This window comes from Apium graveolens, chromosome 1 (assembly GCF_009905375.1).
Source record: "Apium graveolens cultivar Ventura chromosome 1, ASM990537v1, whole genome shotgun sequence".
Lineage (NCBI taxonomy): Eukaryota > Viridiplantae > Streptophyta > Magnoliopsida > Apiales > Apiaceae > Apium > Apium graveolens.
In genome coordinates this window covers 196,716,413-196,735,701 of record NC_133647.1, presented here as the reverse complement: position 1 = coordinate 196,735,701, position 19,289 = coordinate 196,716,413, and the positions used below count along the sequence as shown (strand labels likewise).

Below are 19,289 nucleotides of genomic sequence, written 5' to 3'. Positions count from 1 at the left end.
ACAAATAAAGTAGAATGTCCTGAGTTTGGTAAAATATATTGTGGATTTAATATTGTAGAATTGCTATATAGTTACTTGCTGAGTTTTATACTCATATGTTTTGTTTTAATCTAACCATGACAGTTAAGTAAGAAGATGGTCAATCTTAGGCGCACTGCTCGTAAGAGCGTACCTGGTGGTCCCTATCGTGTTGAGGGCTTCCGGTTGTCAGAGCAGGTAGTGGTATTTTTGAGTGAGCAATCGCTTAGAAGGAAATCTGTAAAGATGCAATGGGTTATCTGTCGGTTCCCAGCCGGAATCGATATTGTTTATTTAATAATATTTTGGGGTTGTAAGTTATATTTTATGATTGGTAGTTGTAATCTTATCTCATACTTTATCTTGTTGATCCTATTAGTAGTTAATCCGGGTTTATGTTTATTTAATTATTAGATTAGAGGAGTGTGGGTCCTCATTTCCTAACCCCGAGATTGAGGGCGTCACAGTATATGATTACATAACCGTGATTACATAACCGTGATTCCATAACCGCATCATAGTCGCGTAGATAATTTAAGTGATACTCAACATTCATCACATTTTCATATCGTGAATTACATATAGCTTCATTTAAATATTCTATAAATTTATTTATTTCACCAAGTTCTTATTCATCATATTATTCTGAATGAATCTTACAATGTCAAAAATAATTTGAAATTATGAATGTTTTCACATTAATATTCAATAATGTAAAAAAATATTACTTTATCGATAAAGTAATAAAATATTATTATATCGATAAAATAAAAATTCGGTAAAGTAATATTTCCCCCCGTACCGAGGGTATTATTTAAAGAGGTTCAAACCGTAGTAACTTGCTAAGTTCAAGCTCCTCTATAAAGTTGCATTATTAGAGGTAAACTCGAAATTTTGATTAATTGTGGTGCCTATCTTGTAAATTTATGTAATATACAAAGAATTATTACCAATAATCTCTACATGAGCAACTATTATCTCTGAAATGATGAAATCTATTATTATCTCTTACAATAATTTCTCTTCCAACAATGCCTGAGATGAACTTAATAGCACTATGACAATCAACACAGATTCGTAAATTCTTTGTTATTCTTATAGGGACTCCAGGGGGGATCACGATTAGCGCAAAAGCCAGGGCAATCTTCTCGCTGTGGAGCGAAACTTCCGATTCCCTCTCTTCCTCCTCTAAATCATATAGAGCAAACTTTGTATCAGGTACATAGCCAGCAGCCTTCATCTTTTCTTTCAGATAAGTAAGCATTGCCTGGATCTCAGTGTTTCTCTCATGAGAAGTATCCTTCGCTTGAAAAACATGGGTTTTATCCTTAACCGAGATCCAACTGCATCCTGCACCCTTTTTGATTCCCACATCCATCATCTCTTTCCTCACAAGGTTGGCGTCTTCCCACCTGCATGCACCATTTAATGTATGATTGATCAAGAACACAAGAATGCACCACATATATGTGCAAGTAAAACACTATGTACCAGATTTACTGTCATAACCCAGGAATTGTGTGGCACTTTATTACAAAATGTATAAGCTTCATATTATCTTGTTAAACAGTGCTCCCAAATTGAAGAAGGCTAAAAAGTATTTCCTTGTTAAGATCAAACTCTAAAAACCAACCTAGGCTAATCTTCATTCAAAAGAATGTTTTACTATGTATAGATAAGATTACATAATTGTCACCTCTATTTTTAAAATATTGGGCTTCTGAATCCTATAGTACTGCTCTTTCATTTTTAAATGGGTCTTTTATGTTCCTGTCCGTGTCCTGCATCAACAATTGTCCCTAAAACTTAAGATTCAACTTTAATCAGTAGGTACTCTGCTCTGTTTTAGAATTTAAGTTAAGATGTTATCATCAATGCACTTAAAAAGTTGAGAGTACTACTTCACTTGCCTATAATTAAAGGTAAGATCTTACATATTTCGAGCCTACAGTACTCTGTACAGCCTATGTTTCCTAGGGCCTTCTATGTGGCTGTTGACAAGGATTTGTCCCTATAAAAGTAAGGTTCGGATTATTGATCTTGTTGGACAATCTGTTTTGTCTAGAATTTAAGTTAACGTGTAAACATCTATGCAGTCCAATATACTATGTTACGTATTCTATAAAGTTCAATCAACTAAGTAATGTAAATACCATCTCGCATCTACAAACACAAGCAAATATACACAGCATTAAATTTAATAAATGGCAGTATAGTAAAAAGAGAAATTACCGGCCAGCTGCTGCAAACATATTTGAAAGCAATACATGATTCCCAGAGTCTTTTGGTTCAAGTTCAAATAAATTTTCAGCTGCAATTTTTCCTAATTCTGGCTTCCCATATACTCTACAGGCTCCTAGAAGAGCCCCCCAAACTGAAACACCTGGACTAATAGGCATTTTCTTTATAAAGTCATAGGCATAGTCTACCATTCCTGCTCTCCCTAACATGTCCACAATGCAAGCATAATGCTCGATACCAGGTTCAATCCCATACCTCTCCCTCATTGACTCAAATATTGACATGCCTTCTTTCAGTGCACCAGACCTACTACACACTGATAATACACATACAAGTGTCACATAATTAGGTACAACCTCACGTTTCATTTCCTCAAACAAAGCTAAGGCAATGTCTGCATGCCCTTGATGAGCATACCCACCGATCAACGCATTCCACGTAATTGAATTTCTTTCACGCATTTCACGAAACGCTTTGTCACAATCCTCTATACTTCCACACTTCCCATACATATCCACAAGAGCACTCCCAATAAAAACATTCAACTCAATACAAGCCTTCACCGCAAGACCATGAATCATTCTCCCCAACTCAAGCGCCGCAATACCCGCACACGCACTAACACAACTCGACAACAAAAAATCCTTCGGCTCAACCCCTTCTCTCCGCGCCCTCAAAAAAACCTCACACGCCTTCTCCTTCTCCTCGTTCTGCTCAAACGTAGCCACCATCGAACACCACGAAACATCATTCCTGATCCCCATCCCATCAAAAACCATCTCCGCCCCTACCACATCCCTACACTTCCCATAAAAATCAATCATCCCATTCCCAACCGACACAACCTCACTCAACCCAGTCTTAACCACAAACCCATGCACTTGTCTCCCCAACACCACATCCTTCAAATCCGAACACGCATTAAAAACCGCACACAACGTAATCGAATTCCCCTCCCCACCAATCCTCCTTAACTCAATAAACCCAAAAACCCCTTCTCTCCCCCTCCCATCACCCACATTATTCGAAATAAACGCATTCCACGTCGCTAAATTTCTCTCAGGCATTTCATCAAACACCTTCCTTGCATCCTCTCTACCCCCAAATTTCGCATACATATCAAACAAACTACACTCCACAAAAACATCACTCACTAATCCCACCTTCACCGCCAATCCATGAACCAATTTCCCCACAATCACCTCCCTAAGAGCTCCACACGCCTTAAAAACACAAGGAAATGTGTGATCATTAGGCCATATCGAATCAACTCGCATTCGCGAAAAACACAAAAGGGCATCTACAAAATGCCCGTTCTGAACAAACCCAGAAATCAAAGAAGTCCAGGTAACAACAGACCTGTGGTGATCAGGAGTGAGTTGGAAAGCGAGTTGAGCTGAGTTGGGAAGGTCGAGTTTAGAATACATGTTGATTAGATAGTTTGAGAGAAATGAAGGGAAAGGGGGGATTAGGGTTTTGATGATTTGAGCGTGAGTGGATTTAGCGAGTTTGGTTGAGTGAGTTGAAACGGACGATTTGATGAGTGCAGCGAGCGAGTTGGGTGAGAGAAATGGCATTTTTAGGGTTTTGCATGGAGATGAGGGGTAGGGTTTAAGGAAGTTTGTATTTTGGCGCGCAGAGGAACGTTAGGTTTTAACTTTTAAATTCTTCATTGGAGTCGCATAATAGATTTTTGTATTCCGTTTAATTGTTAAACAATTTTCGATCCAACTCTCAAATTTGTATTTTTAGATCAAAATGATGCGAAAATACTTTACGGTCGAACTCCAAGTTTTACACTTTTTTGAATTTTGATATCAGCACTAAATATTACATCAAATTTTTAGCCTCCTTATAATTTTTATATTAAACGAAATTATTTGATTTTTATCCAACCAATTTTATTATTTTTGTACTTTTAACAATAAAATACTAATTACAGTTTAAAATTTAGTGTATATTTGTTGAAATTGAATATGAAAATAGTATAGTTTTATACCATGATATAAAAATGATGCTAAAATAGTGTAATGCAGTGTAAATACTCTTACAATTTTGTCTATATTAATGTCTGATCATTACCGAATTTGATTTATTTTGATGTCCGGAATCATTGTTCTTATTACAATGATCCATTTACAATGGTTTACATGAGATGTTATACATATAAAATGATGGGCTTACTGAGTAGGTCTAACTCCACGTTAGTATGATATTGTCCGTTTTGGGTTTGAACTCATATATATTTATTTTTGGGTAATTTTCAAAATACCTCGTACTAATGGAGTTATTTGACTATTTATATTATAGCAATATGTCACTCCCATAATCGATTTGACAATCTCCCTCTTCACATATCGGGCTCGACATTTGTCGGATCTGCCTCCTGATTATGTGATTTGGCTCATCTTTTGACTCATACTAGAAGTTCATCTGACTATCTGCTCTTCCTAGAATCATACTGAAAGACTCACCTGCCTTTTCATTGAGCCCATCCTAGGTTAGCTCATCCGCCTTTACCTAAGTCCATTCTTAGAACTCATCTGAGATTGTTATGAACCGTTACAACCGTAGCTCTGATACCACTTATTGAGCTTACTGATCAGCCCTAACTCCGAAGTCACCTAATCATAATCCTCTTATATTATTTTTTTTCAAATGGTTAGGGCTCTGTTTGAGATTACTGTTAAAATCAGATGATTGTTTGGTAATATTTTTAATTTGTATATGTTTTGATGTAAAAAATTATAAAAAATAATACTTTTGATGAGGTTTGATGGTAAAATCAGCATGTACTTCACGCAAAAGCTGAAAAACAGTGTTTTTGAAAAGCATGAGAGACCTGCTTTTCCAAACAACAGCTTTTACGCCAAAAATACTTTTGAGAAAAACAGTTTTTTAATTTACCAAATAATTTTTTAACTGTTTTTCAGCAAAAAATTGTTATTACTGTTATTAACAACAATACCAAACACACCATATATATATATATAATATAAGGAAAACATACTTCACAATACTATGTCATATTCTTAGATTGTTTCCGCAAAATGTGTTATATTCCAGCGTTATAAATGAGAGATGCTACACACTGTAATCTATTTTACGATTCTTGTTTTAACGAGGAGTATTGTTTTTTTTTTCTTTTTTACGCGCTCAATTAATTTCGGTTACTTTTGTAGATCTTATATGACATATTATTAGTGAATTATTTTAACTTTAACAAAAATAATTAGTATTTTATTTTATTACTATTCAAGCCGAGGTTAATCGAGTCAAATTGAACCAGCTCATTTAATAAATCGAGCCTAAACATCTGCCCGAATTCGGTTTATTTAATTTCACGAATTGAGTCGCACCGGTTCGGGTAATTGATCGAGACAGAACATCTCCCCGAACTCCGCTCGTTTAAGTAAAAGAGTTGAACCCACTTAAACGAGTTCAAACCGGACGAACTCGCGAGCCTCCCGACTTGAATTATAGCTCTAAAGAAAATCTTCCAATAATTAAATTAAGATTCTATAATTAGGAATCAGATAATTCACGATTCATTTAGACAAATTAAATCTACAGATAATACAAATTATTCACTGAGAGAAAAAAAAATTAAAAATATGACTGATAGAACAAGCACAATCAGAAAGAAAACAAGGAGTCTTACAAAAGAAAAAAACAGCAACGCCAAGAAAAAAAGTAGTCCTAACAAAACAAATTATAATGTAAAAGAAAAATCAACTTATCGTGATCCGGTTAAAAGCCCACCCCCATTTGAACATCCAATAAATTTTTTGGCAAAAGCGCAACCCACGAGGGCCTAGGATAGTTTGTCAAATATCAATTGTTCATTAAATTTTAAGCGATTTATGTTTAAAATGACATGGTTGATTGTATTATTTCATTGAACCGGGTAAAATTGGATATTTAAGATGACATGGTTGATTGTATTATTTCGTTACACTATTTTCAATTTATTTAATTTAAGGTTAACTGTTCTTAATGTATAATTAATTAATAATCCAATCAAATCGAATCAAACCAATCCAAACTGAAATATTACCAATTGATATTTAAATTCATATGATTCCGTTTGAGTAAAATTGGATGTTTAATATGACATGAATGTTTGTACAATTTTGATAAACAATTTTTAACTTATTTAAACTTAAAATTTCCCATTCTCATACTATAATTTATTAACAACCCAATTAAATTAATCCAATCGGAAGTACAACTAATTAATTTAGGCTACAATTTGTATGATATATATTGGGTTGAAATTTTGAAAATTCAATTTAATTGGATCGAGTCAAATTGAACCATCTCATTTAATTAATCGAGTCTAAACTTCTGCCCGAACTTGACTTGTTTAATTTTATAAGTCGAGTCGAGCCGAATCGTTTAGCTGGCCGACTCGTTTAATTTTACACTTAATCAAGATTAAACCTCTACTCGAATTCGGTTTATTTAATTTCGCGAATTGAGTCGCACTGGTTCGGGTAATTGATCGAGTCAGAACCTCTCCCTGAATCCCGCTCGTTTAACCAAAAGAGTTGAACCCACTTAAACGAGTCCAAGTCGGACGAACTCGCGAGTCTCCCGACTTGAATTATAGCTCTAAAGAAAATCTTCCAATAATTAAATTATTAACTTAATGTGATCTGGTTAAAAGCCCACCCCCATTTGAACATCCAATAATTTTTTTGGCAAAAGTGCAACCCACGAGGGCCTAGGATAGTTTGTCAAATATCATTTGTTCATTAAATTTTAAGCGATTTATGTTTAAAATGACATGGTTGATTGTATTATTTCATTGAACCGGGTAAAATTGGATATTTAAGATGACATGGTTGATTTTATTATTTCGTTACACTATTTTCAGTTTATTTAATTTAAGGCTAACTGTTCTTAATGTATAATTAATTAATAATCCAATCAAATCGAATCAAACCAATCCAAACTGAAATATTACCAATTGATATTTAAATTTATATGATTTCGATTGAGTAAAATTGGATGTTTTATATGACATGAATGTTTGTACAATTTTGATAAACAATTTTTAATTTATTTAAACTTAAGATTTCCCATTCTCATACCATAATTTATTAACAACCCAATTAAATTAATCCAATTCGAAGTACAACTAATTAATTTGGGCTACAATTTGTATGATATATATTGGGTTGAAATTTTGGAAATTTAATTTAATTGGATTGAGTTAAATTGAACCAGCTCATTTAATTAATCGAGCCTAAACCTCTGTCCGAATTTGACTTGTTTAATTTTATGAGTCGAGTCGAGCCGAATCGTTTAGCAAGCCGACTCGTTTAATTTTACACTTAATCAAGTTTAAACCTCTACTCGAATTCGGTTTATTTAATTTCATGAATTGAGTCGCACCGGTTCGAGTAATTGATCGAGTCAGAACCTCTCCCCGAACTCCGCTCGTTTAACTAAAAGAGTTGAACCCACTTAAACGAGTTCAAGCTGGACGAACTCGCGAGTCTCCCCACTTGAATTACATCTCTAAAGAAAATCTTTCAATAATTAAATTATTAACTTATTGTGATCTGGTTAAAAGCCCACACCCATTTGAACATCCAATTTTTTTTTTTTGCAAAAGCGCAACCACGAGGGCCGAGGATAATTTGTCAAATATCATTTGTTCATTAAATTTTAAGCGATTTATGTTTAAGATAACATGGTTGATTGTATTATTTCATTGAACCGGGTAAAATTAGATATTGAAGATGACATGGTTGATTGTATTATTTCGTTACACTATTTTCAATTTATTTAATTTAAGGCTAACTGTTCTTAATGTATAATTATTTAATAATCCAATCAGATCGAATCAAACCAATCCAAACTGAAATATTACCAATTGATTTTTAAATTTATATGATTCCGATTGAGTAAAATTGGATGTTTAATATGACATGAATGTTTGTACAATTTTGATAAACAATTTTTAATTTATTTAAACTTAAGATTTCCCATTCTCATACTATAATTTATTAACAACCCAATTAAATTAATCCAATTCGAAGTACAACTAATTAATTTGGGCTACAATTTATATGATATATATTGGGTTGAAATTTTGAAAACTCAATTTAATTGGATTGATTTGTCAAATTCTATTAACTTGTCCAAACCAAATAATGTACAATTCTAGCCCCGATAATAACTAAAAAAATCCAAACCAAACAAAGCCCACCTATTTCCCATCTAAACATTTATAAAATCCGATCCAAACCCGGTCCGAACAACCAGAACGCCCAACATATTACTACGAAATCCCATCCATCCATTTGGCAGAGGAGCAATCTCGGCCGTCAGCCGCTCCTTATATTTGACGTGGATCCCCTTTCTCCCGCTCCTAGGTTTTCATCATTTGTCAATTTGGCAACTCACTGTTGATTCTCGTAGCAGGTATGTTCTCTCTTTCTAAATAGTTCTTGTCCATGCCTCTGTTAAGTGTGCACACATGTTTAGTTTGCTTACATAGAAAGCTTTGATCACCCAACGAATTCTCGTGTCCCCACACACCCCGTATCCCCGTATCGGATATTCGGACTTTTGAGATACTTGTATGCTCAAAAATCTCAATTAAAATTCATATTTTTTATGATTTTGTACTAGAAACTTAATTGATTTTGAATTAAATTCTTGTGTTTTAAATGTTTATATCATGTATTTGATTCAATTTGCATTAAATTATTAGACTTGCTAATGAATTTTTATCACCCAATATATCAAATACATACTTGTAATATTACTATATGTGCGGTATCCTCCCGCACCCGAATTCACATATTATTTAATTTGATAAATCCATGTATCCCCGCACTAGACACCCACATCTCTTGCTTCCTAGGGTTACATCATTGAAAAATAGCCATTTTAGTTGTTTTCTTCACTTATCTTGGGTTGTACATTCATCTAGAGTTGATCTCTTTAAGTTATAGCTTCTAGAATTTTTTATGGGTGCTTAAGAAAAGAGCATGCTTGTTATTTTATTTGTGAAGTAGATGGAAAAGAAAAAATTTAGGGTTGAAAATGAATCCGAGTAACTCCAATATCATAACGGATCCGTCCCATTAGTCCCCCGAACCCCCGTTCTTCGAGAAGGGCTTACAAAGCTTATATATTTTTTCCAAACATTCTTTATCATTCTAAAGCCCATTTTCGGTCGAGGATTGGGTCACGGGCGTCCATTGTTTGTGTAATTTGCCTTTGTGCCCATAAATTTTGGGAATATGATGGATCGTTTGTTCAATTTGCCTTTGTGCCCATAAATTATGGGAATATGATGGGTGGTGGTGGTAGGGAATATTTGTGGGAATATAGGGGTTGCAAACTTGAATCGGAGCTCTGATACAATGTTAATTTAAAAATTCTAGTGAAATCTCATATATTATTGAAATTAAAATTGAAGGAAGTAGATTTGTAGTTTATTACTGAAATTAATATCATTGAGTCAAATCTTACTTAACATGATCTTTATTAAGAGTGGTGTGAATAATAATGTAATAGTACTTGAACATATATTATAATCATGTCTAACTTGAATTTTTTAGTGAGTTCATTTATGTACATGCTTTATACATATAAGATATTATATACCGAATATTTCCCATAAATGTTTTTGATATCAGTTATAGTTACAAAATCATTGATGAATCATTTGCATGTGAGGACCACGTATTAATTACGGTGGTATGAAATTTTCAGAGGATCACCTTGTAGTTATAATAAGTAGAATATCAAGGAAAATCGAGATTATAATAGCATAATTAAAAGAGATGTGCGTCCTTTAATTATAATGGTAATAGATATTTAATCGAGATTATGGTATATAAGAGCATCTCCGAAGAGGGCGACAAAAAGAGTGCCAAAATGCCATGTGACATGATGTGGCATGACACTCTTGTTGGCTACCCATTGGAGGTTTAAGGGTGCCAACCAAAGTAGCCAATTTTTGGAACACTTTGATACCCTCCTCCCAAAATGGAAAAAATGTTCTATATCCTAATAAAGACATGTACTTTCATATCTATTTTTAATTATACTTGTATATGAATAGTTTGACAACTTTGCGTGCTAGTTGTTGAAGTAAATTTTGGTAAGAAGGGTGTCAAAAATACAATTAAAGAAAGAGACAATAATATATTAGTATTATTGATGAGTTGTCAATATTGAAAAGCTTAATTTAGCACCCCATTGGAGATGTTCCAAAGTTTTGTAATCTTTCAATGTTGGTTAGAGATGAATTATATACACGAGGGTTTTATGTGTTCTTCGTCGATTACATGTGGAGATGGGCCCTTTCCCTTGTTTAACCTTTTATCCTAATATGTCCTACATCATTTGTGCATCTATTTACTAAATCACTTTTGGTCCCAAAAGGCGGGAAGATTTGAAATGAGTTGACACGAATTTAACTGAAAAGTATGAATTTGAGTCGAGAGTTGCTGGGTTCAAGTATACCAATATTATACCAATATTGACCTATAAAAATTGGGTGAAAATTAAGGTGATTTTGGAACAACGGGAAGTTAACCCTTGAAATTCAATATCTATGCAAAACACTTATATTACTTAATATATGACTTTTTCAACTGAAGGCCCTACTTATTAACACAAAAGGAACCTAATTTTACTCATAGTGCTATATAAGGTGCATCATTTCTCATCCCTCCTCTCTCGGTTCACCCCTCATTTGAGAGTCAAAACCCCATCTTATTACAAACAACTACACTTTGTTAATCTGTTAAAACCATATCTTGTTACGAACCATCACAATTTTAATTTTAAGTTTGATACTTTATTTTAATTTCTCCATCTTTCTTATAATCTTATGTATAGTTATATGTATGTACAGGCATAATTTGGTGTTGTGACCTATAGCTTTGATTGTTGACTAGAGAATAAAAGCGTGTCATTGATGTTCTAAATGATTCTACTATGGATACATGTGAAAAAATATGTACACATGCCAAAATCATTTCTTTTGTAGTTTATGTTGTAATGTTTGATATGAATTTCAGTTTGTTTCGTGATGAATGCTATATTTTATATGCAAATGACATTGGTCTTTGTGGATTATAGAAAATACATCCTTATAGACGTGCGAACAGGAGAATGGATTAATATAATACATTTAACTTGGTTCTGAATCACATATGAATCTAATAGATTGTCAAGCGTGGCATGTTATTTTCCACAAACATTACATTAACAGCTTAGGCTAGGTTGAAGTGGATGCAAATTTATAGTCATAGATGGAGGTATTTGAGTAATTATGTACTTAAATCTAATGTTTTGGGGGTTTATAATTGAAAGTGCTTAGAGTCATGGATAAAAATTAACATTGCACGTTGAAGGAATTTTAAACTAATGTTGCTCATGCCTTCAAGCTCGATCCACTCAAACTCACAACATGCATCCCCAGTGCACATCCGACTCATGTCGTGAGTTCAATTTCTTACAACACTGTTTCAACCGCCATGAGCGCATCGTACTCTTGCATGCAGTCACCATAGCACCTTTTCACATATTTCATTCATTCACTTTCTGTGAAATCATTGTTTTTGAATTTTCTATTATAAAGCACTTCATGCCTCTAGAAGATTACATCATTATTGTTGATACATGATTTCCACTGCCTTAATGATGGCTACGCACACCATATTAATATTTTAGTGGAAGTATGATTATGCCAAGGATAAACACCAAAACCATTTTTGTTGTAATATTGAATTGATGTTAACTTATGTTTCATGGTAAAGGTTGTTTTGATTAGTGTTGTTCAGGGGCATATGTTTTTTGTCGACAAGTTTTCATTGGGAAGAAGACAAGTGAAGATGTGTACACAAATTTATAGCCCTCGGCTGATATTGCAAGCATGGTGCTTGCATGAAGGTTTATGCTAAAATTGAATACCTATGGCCCAATAAGGGTTTAAGTCATTATTTGGCACTTGTCACCTACTCGCCTTGACCCTAATCGACCTCTTGATTAACCTTGCACATCCGCATCAACTTAAGTCTGACAATCAATTGTTGGTTGTTTGAAGCCACACTTTTAGCAAATCTTTCACAATTTCACTTTTGCATGCACTAACCACAAAACTACTTCGTCTTGCCCCCAAAGGCCATTTAGTGTGCTTTTTTAGTGATTGTCATTATATCTATATCTATGTTGCATTTTGTTCGTTTTCATTTTATTAATAACGTTTTTGCCTTCAAAACGCACGCTGACACCGGACACAATCTATGTCCGGGTTGCTCTTATTTTATGCCCTCACTTACCATCAAAGGGGTAACAGTGGAACATGCTTATGTCTATTTTATTGTGTCATGTAATATAGTTTGAGGAGTTAAAAGGAGAAAGGGGTGTGAATGTGATTGAGTCGAATCCTGAGCATTTTTTAAATATCAAGTTAGGTCCCGATTTTGAGACTGAAATAAGTCGAAGCACACCGGTCTAAATGCAACAACTTGGGTAGTCAACAACACTACCATAGGTCCTTAAAAGGTCATGATTTGTTGGTGCACTTAGTAGTATTATTCTTGCTGATATACTGAGAAAAGTGTCCCAATCTCCTCCATGTGGGATTGAGGTGTTATAAACTCTCCCACTTAAACTCGTGACATCTTTAGCCTAACGGATAGCCTATAAGCCCAGATCGTACATCTCTAGCCATTGTGGGATAATAGCGACCGGTTTCGTATCCTCACCTCCAAACTTTTGTCCATTGTGGGATAATACTGCCAGCCTTCGTGTCCGTATTTCGGCAACGTGACAAATCAAGCTTTCGAGAGTCGGCTCTGATACCAAATGTGACAACCCGCGTCAGAGTCTTGTTTTGAAAATCGAATCAAGTCCCAATTTCGAATCCGAAATAAGCGAAGTATACCGGCCCAAATGCAACAACTTTGGCGGTCCACAAGGCCACTATAGGCCGCCAAAAGGTCATGATTTGTTGGTGCACATAGTAGTATTATTTTTGCTTATACTTAACAAAGTGTCCCAATCTTCTGGATTGTGGACTGAGGTGTTACACATAATAGGGACCAATATAACATGTACATGCTAGCAAAGTTATGTCATATGTATTGTGATGTAACTCTCTTGTAATGTGCATCCGATTTTTGATGGATCCAAAAAAATGTTGAGTGATGCATGTTTTTTGCTGTCAAGATAGACCATTATAGGTAATATCAAAAGAATTTCTAGTACAAGGGCACAAATGAGTTGTAGCGAATCCACCTTTCTTGGAGTTTTGGACGCGATTTTTAAGTGTTTCGGGATGTATATCGTTGGCCAACAATATGCACTAAAGAATTGAATGCGATGTTCTTCTCATAAAGGTCAGACTGAAATCAATTTGCTTAGGTATAAGTTATGCCAAAATGAAATCCTTTTATTGAAACTCCATCATGGAGCATGGAGCGCAATAAGGGAGAGTTAAAAGTCAACAGTAGGAGCTTAGAGTACTAAAAGTATATATAAGTATTCGAGTTTTATCTTTTAAAAGAGACCGATCGGATGCATCACACATTTTATGGAGATGATAGGATGTCTAAATTGAAAGACTAATTTAAAAATGTTATGTTACACGTCAAGGTGTAATTGGAGCCAAGTTAGGGAGGTCGACTCAACTAAATGAATTAAGCCTAGTCCTTGTCTAGTTATCAACTGGTACAGTTTTACACATTTGATATCATTTACATTGAATTATACTAAATCTGTTAATGTTTCGTTAAGCAGTTTTATACAAGCCAATTCCCTAGTCTATTTAAGTGGTTATCCTTTCAGCCTGCTGTAAGTCGATCAGGGGTCACTAAGTGTACTGTGATTTTTATTGATTTTATGAGTTTGACTAAATGTAACGAATGAATTAAATTACTAGTTAATTAAATAATACCCTATAATATATCGACCAACCACTGTAGCAGTCCTACGATCTAAATACATCTTATTTGCTTGATATCGTTGCATATGTTGATCACGCTGGCTGGTGGTGAGATTGAAGTTGATTTTTTTTACTATCTGTTAGTAGAATAAAAGATATATGGAGATCGACAATGATGAAAACAATCGAGATGCTAGTGAGATATCAAAGAACGGAATATATCTTTATCCAGTTTGTGCTCAAGCTTCCGGTGAAGGTTTACCGTATGCTCCTGTCGATTGGCCTGAACCTGGTGATATATGGCGCTGGAAGGTGGGCACTAGAGTAGCAGCATCTGGTCACTTTATGGATCGATACCTATATCTTCCAGAACGTCTTCAGAGTGTTCCCAGGGAGAGATCTTTTGCAAGCAAGCTCTCAGTTGAACAATATGTTCAAAAAATTGGAGCAGATGTCAAGGCATTTTTTGCCTCTTTTAGTTGGAAAATACCTTCAAGGGATCGACCCGAACTAAAAGGTTTGCTTGAGCTTCTTCCATTAGTATTTTCTTTTAAATATTTGAAATGAAAAATCATTTTCTACCACTTGATTGTAGAATCTTTACTTGTATAGAACTACTATATAAAAACTATGGGTGGTACTTAATGGTGCACTTCATAAGTTTATTTTGCATATTCTGCACCTCATAATTGTTTCCGCAAGGGCAGCAGTTACCGAGTGTTGAGCATTAACAGGGGCACAGTCCCAGATCTAATGCTTATGACCTCAAGTTTTGTTAAATCACCCTTAGTAGTATGATAAGTGTTTGTAGGACATCAAATGTATGTACTGATATAGGTTTTCTTTGGTTTAGGTGTTGTCTTAGTCATCATATCTTTTGGTTAATAAGTTAAAGAACATAAAATTTTGAATATATATATATATATATATATATATATATATATATTTAGAGGAAAGTTCTATGGAGACCATTTTTTCATCGGAGACCTTGGAGACCACATATGTTCTGCAACCAAAACACTATGAAATATATTATTTTGTGAAGTATGTTTTATTAGTATCACTAATTCATTAAAATTATTGAAGATCATTTAAGTTTAATAAGTAGAATGTGTATGTTCTGCAAGCTGAACAAATGTTCTGCAAATTTAACATGTTTTGCAGAATAAAATATTCTTGTGATGTTTTACATGCAGTACATATATGATATTCAAGATTTTGAATAAAATAAGGAACTTTGTAGAGCATAATTCGCAAAATAATATGTTTTGCAATGTTTTTATGCAGTATTTAATTTGCAGAACATAAGTGGTCTCCAAGGTCTCCAAAAAAAAGTGGTCTCCATAGAACTTAACCCTTTATTTTGTGATATGCTATATATTTGATGTGAAATTTTTACTTGGACGAATTATGAACCTAATCGACCAAAACAGGAGTAAAAATGTCTTAATATTTAAATGAGTTTGGAAGGAGTAATTGTTATTTCCATTCTTCGCAGAAAGTATAATAATTTGTAATTACACTCTTCAAACACTTTAATTATTTTTACCATATTTATTAATTTCTTATTGAATTATTAAGATTATTTAGATATTTAGATACCAACCTCTACCACGAGTTGAGCTGTCTTTTTAAGCTTTTAAATTGGACAAGGAGAGATCAGCTTCATAGTTTCCCGTTACCAGGAAAAAAAGTAATGCAGATGAGATTATTATGTTGATATATGGTGCAAAATGAACTGCAAGGGTACTGCTTAAATATCTATACTTGGTTTATTAATAATCTGCCTAGAAAACTGTCATGTGATTTGCTTATCTACTGCTTTGTACGATGTAGGTACTGAAAATGGTTTTACATGTTTTCCTGTACAGCGGAGTATCTAGGGTCAGAATTGCAACCTGGGATTAGGTGTTGTAAGGCTGGTAACAAATCATGTGGCAGCTTAGTTGAATCAGAGGAGGCTTTACCCGGACACATGGTTTGCGACATTTGTTGTAGTGAACCTGGCTTCTGTCGGGACTGTTGTTGTATTTTGTGTAGTAAGACCATAGATTTAACCTATGAAGGCTATAGTTTTATTAGATGTGAAGCAGCTATGGATGATGGTGTTATTTGTGGCCACTTGGCACATATAGGATGTGCTCTTCAATCCTACATGGCTGGAACTGTAGGAGGATCCATTGGCTTGGACGCAGAGTATTATTGCCGGCGCTGTGATACAAGGACAGATCTTGTTTTACATGTTACGAAACTTTTACAAACTTGTGAAACTATTGAATCTCGAGACGTCATCGCGAAAATTTTAAATTTGGGGGAATCTGTTTTGCGTGGTGCACAAAGACTTGCTGCAATCAAGCTGTTGGATCGTATTGAATTGGTTATGGGAAAGGTATGCTGATTATGCAGTGAAAATTGGCTGTTTATATTTGAAAGAAGTTTATCCTTGGTTCTATACACTCTAAATTGGCAGCATGATCAAACTGTTTTTTGCCTCAGCTTGGAAGTGGGACTTGCCTAGAAGATGTATGGAAGATGGAAGATACTTCAGCTGCTAATTCAGGTACTTTTTCATTCCTTTGCGGTTTTTTGTTTGAGATGCTCCTATTTACTTTGCAATGTTTTTGGGTTGGAATGTTTTTGGTTTCTGTCTTTGAGTTATAATTTATAACAAATTAGTTGGGAGAAACGCAAAAGTATTCCCTTGACCTTTTTCTCAAGTGCCTATCTCCCACTAAACTCTACATTTGCATCTAAACATGTGAAACGTGAAAACAATGATTTTTTGCAAAAATTCATATTTGGACAAACTTAATAACTGCCCACACTGCAAAAATGTCAGATTGGTAGACATGATTAATCAATTGTATTTATGGTTTTTTTATCTTTGATTGTTTAAAATCTAGTGCATAATGTTCTTATGTACAAAAAAAAAAGATAAAAATTCTTCATTGCTATTCGTAAAAATGTGCTCTATTGCCAACTTAAACGGGTTAATTATCAAGTAGGTCACTTACTGCGTCCAAATGTATCGAGCGAGTCACTGATTACAAAACCGACTCAAATGAGTCACTCATTTGAAAATTTGTATCACAAATATCACTCTATTGTTAGTCGAAATTCTTAAAAATATGATATTTTTTGAGTTTCGCATATTTTTTATGAATGATATTACATCCAAATGAAAGATTTTGAGTTCTAGTATTTTAGATAATATTTTTTGATGTTTAAAAATTTATCTACTATTTATTTTTATTTAAATCAAATAAAACAACAAAAAATTGAAAAAAAAATAGTTGATAAATTTTAAAAAACTAACAATATTATCTAATATTGGAACTCGGAACCTTTCTTTTTGATGTAATATTATTCATAAAAATGTGCGAAACACAATATATAATACTTTTAAGAATTTCAACTAACAATAGAGTGATATTTTTTATACAATTTTTTAAATAAGTGATTCATTTGAGTCAGTCTTGTAATCAGTGACTCGCTTGTCCTATTTGATAATTAACCCCAACTTAAACTCGGTTGTGAAGAAAAAAAGCAGAGAAGTTTAGTGCCCAGGTTTTATGCATTTATACACATCGTGCCATCATGATTCCTCAAATTGGAACATCTATTGCACCTAAATGTTTAAAATTTGCAGAGTGTTGGGGGCAGGGATAGGGCTCTGAAGGTAAAGTGAGGAGCATTATAATCTTTTGAGCAAAAAGGTCAAGGGGCATATTTATGCATAATGGCAATAAGTTTTCATCAGATTTGAAAATTTATTAAGATCATAGTTTATAAGTTGTGAAAGGCAATCTTTTTATCAATGAGCTGCAATCTTTTTTAAATCCACCCTCTTGTTTTAGAAACTCTATAATCGATACTCTTTTATTTTGTACCCAAGGGAGTATAATTCCTGCATGTTTGTAACAGGAATATCGGTCCATGATGCACTGGAATTTTCAATGAACGAAAAACCTGCTCATAACAGAGTATCCTCGCCTTATAAAGTATCTGGAAGTTTTGATCCTCTTATAGAGTCTTTAAAACTTGAGATTAAAGTTGACAAGATTCTGGGAGCCTTGAAGAAGTCTCAAGAACAAGAATACAATATGGTCCGGGATAAGCTATATGAGCAAAAGAACAATCTTCAAAATCTTTATCAACAAATTAACAAGGACAAGGCCGCTCATAATGCTGACGGGAAGGGATTGTTTACACCTGTTGTGAATAGCCTTGATCAGATAAACAGGGAGGTGATTAAAATCAAGGAGATGGAAGAAGTGGCTAAGGGATGTGGAAGAACTTCCCCGAGAATCTTGAAGGAACATTTCGATCTACATTGTTGACATGGATAAAAAATCTTGAAGGAACATTTTGATCTACGTTGTTGACATGGATAATTTTGCAACGGTTCCTTCTCTGGACGCGGCCCTTATGCCTCATGTAAGAATCCGCGTGTTCTGCAAGTGCTATCTGCCAGTGCACTAGTGTGCACAAGTTTTGCTCATATTTCTATACATTCTTTTTGTTGTAACGTTGTACTGCAGAAGTATTTCTATACATTCTTTTTGTTGTAACGTTGTACTGCAGAAGTGCTATGTTTTCTAGTTATTACATGGTAGATTAATTCTACACACAAAAAGATCCTCCCTAAAATGGTTTTCTTCATTTTGGCGGGTGAAATATATACAAAACATGCTTGTTAGACCAAGTCCTACCGTGATTTAGCTTTATATTTATGCTTGTAGTCTAATAATGATTCACATTATTTCTTTAAAAAATATTAATTCACATATCCTTGAATTAAGTGGCTGTTGCCTGTTGGAGACTATGATAGTTTAATCTGGACCTTTATCTATTGTTCGAACGGACAATTATAGTACTTCGGTGAAATTCAATATATGATTTTTAATATATTTTTTCCGGAAAATTCATGGGTGAAAGCTAAAAATACCCATTTTTGAGTGAAATTTATCAAAATACTCATTTTGAAAATACATGGCTGAAAATATCATTTTAGTTATGTGCATTTCTGGATTAGATATGTCAGAAAATTACAAATGACATGCATTTTCAGTTTCAGTCGGGGTTTTTGAGATACCCAACTATCAAA

At 34.1% G+C, this 19,289-nt stretch overlaps 2 protein-coding genes across 3 annotated transcripts; one reads left to right on the top strand and one right to left on the bottom strand.

Moving 5' to 3' along the window:
• Positions 1-903: 903 nt before the first annotated feature.
• LOC141676850 (pentatricopeptide repeat-containing protein At4g14850) lies at positions 904-3,948 on the bottom strand. The gene is made up of 2 exons (XM_074482569.1): positions 2,251-3,948; positions 904-1,430 (listed from the first exon to the last, which is right to left on the bottom strand). The coding sequence occupies exons 1-2, from the start codon at positions 3,834-3,836 to the stop codon at positions 965-967; spliced, it is 2,052 nt and encodes a 683-aa protein (XP_074338670.1). The 5' UTR covers positions 3,837-3,948; the 3' UTR covers positions 904-964.
• A 4,578-nt stretch (positions 3,949-8,526) lies between these two features.
• Positions 8,527-18,939, top strand: LOC141676798 (uncharacterized). 2 transcript variants are annotated; one of them, XM_074482511.1, is made up of 5 exons: positions 8,527-8,694; positions 14,330-14,699; positions 16,054-16,571; positions 16,679-16,742; positions 18,107-18,939. In XM_074482511.1, exons 2-5 carry the CDS (start codon positions 14,342-14,344, stop codon positions 18,520-18,522), a joined length of 1,356 nt encoding a protein of 451 aa, XP_074338612.1. In that variant the 5' UTR covers positions 8,527-8,694; positions 14,330-14,341; the 3' UTR covers positions 18,523-18,939. The 2 variants fall into 2 exon arrangements, with proteins under 2 accessions (XP_074338612.1, XP_074338618.1); XM_074482517.1 differs by having other exon boundaries at positions 14,327-14,699.
• Positions 18,940-19,289: the final 350 nt, after the last annotated feature.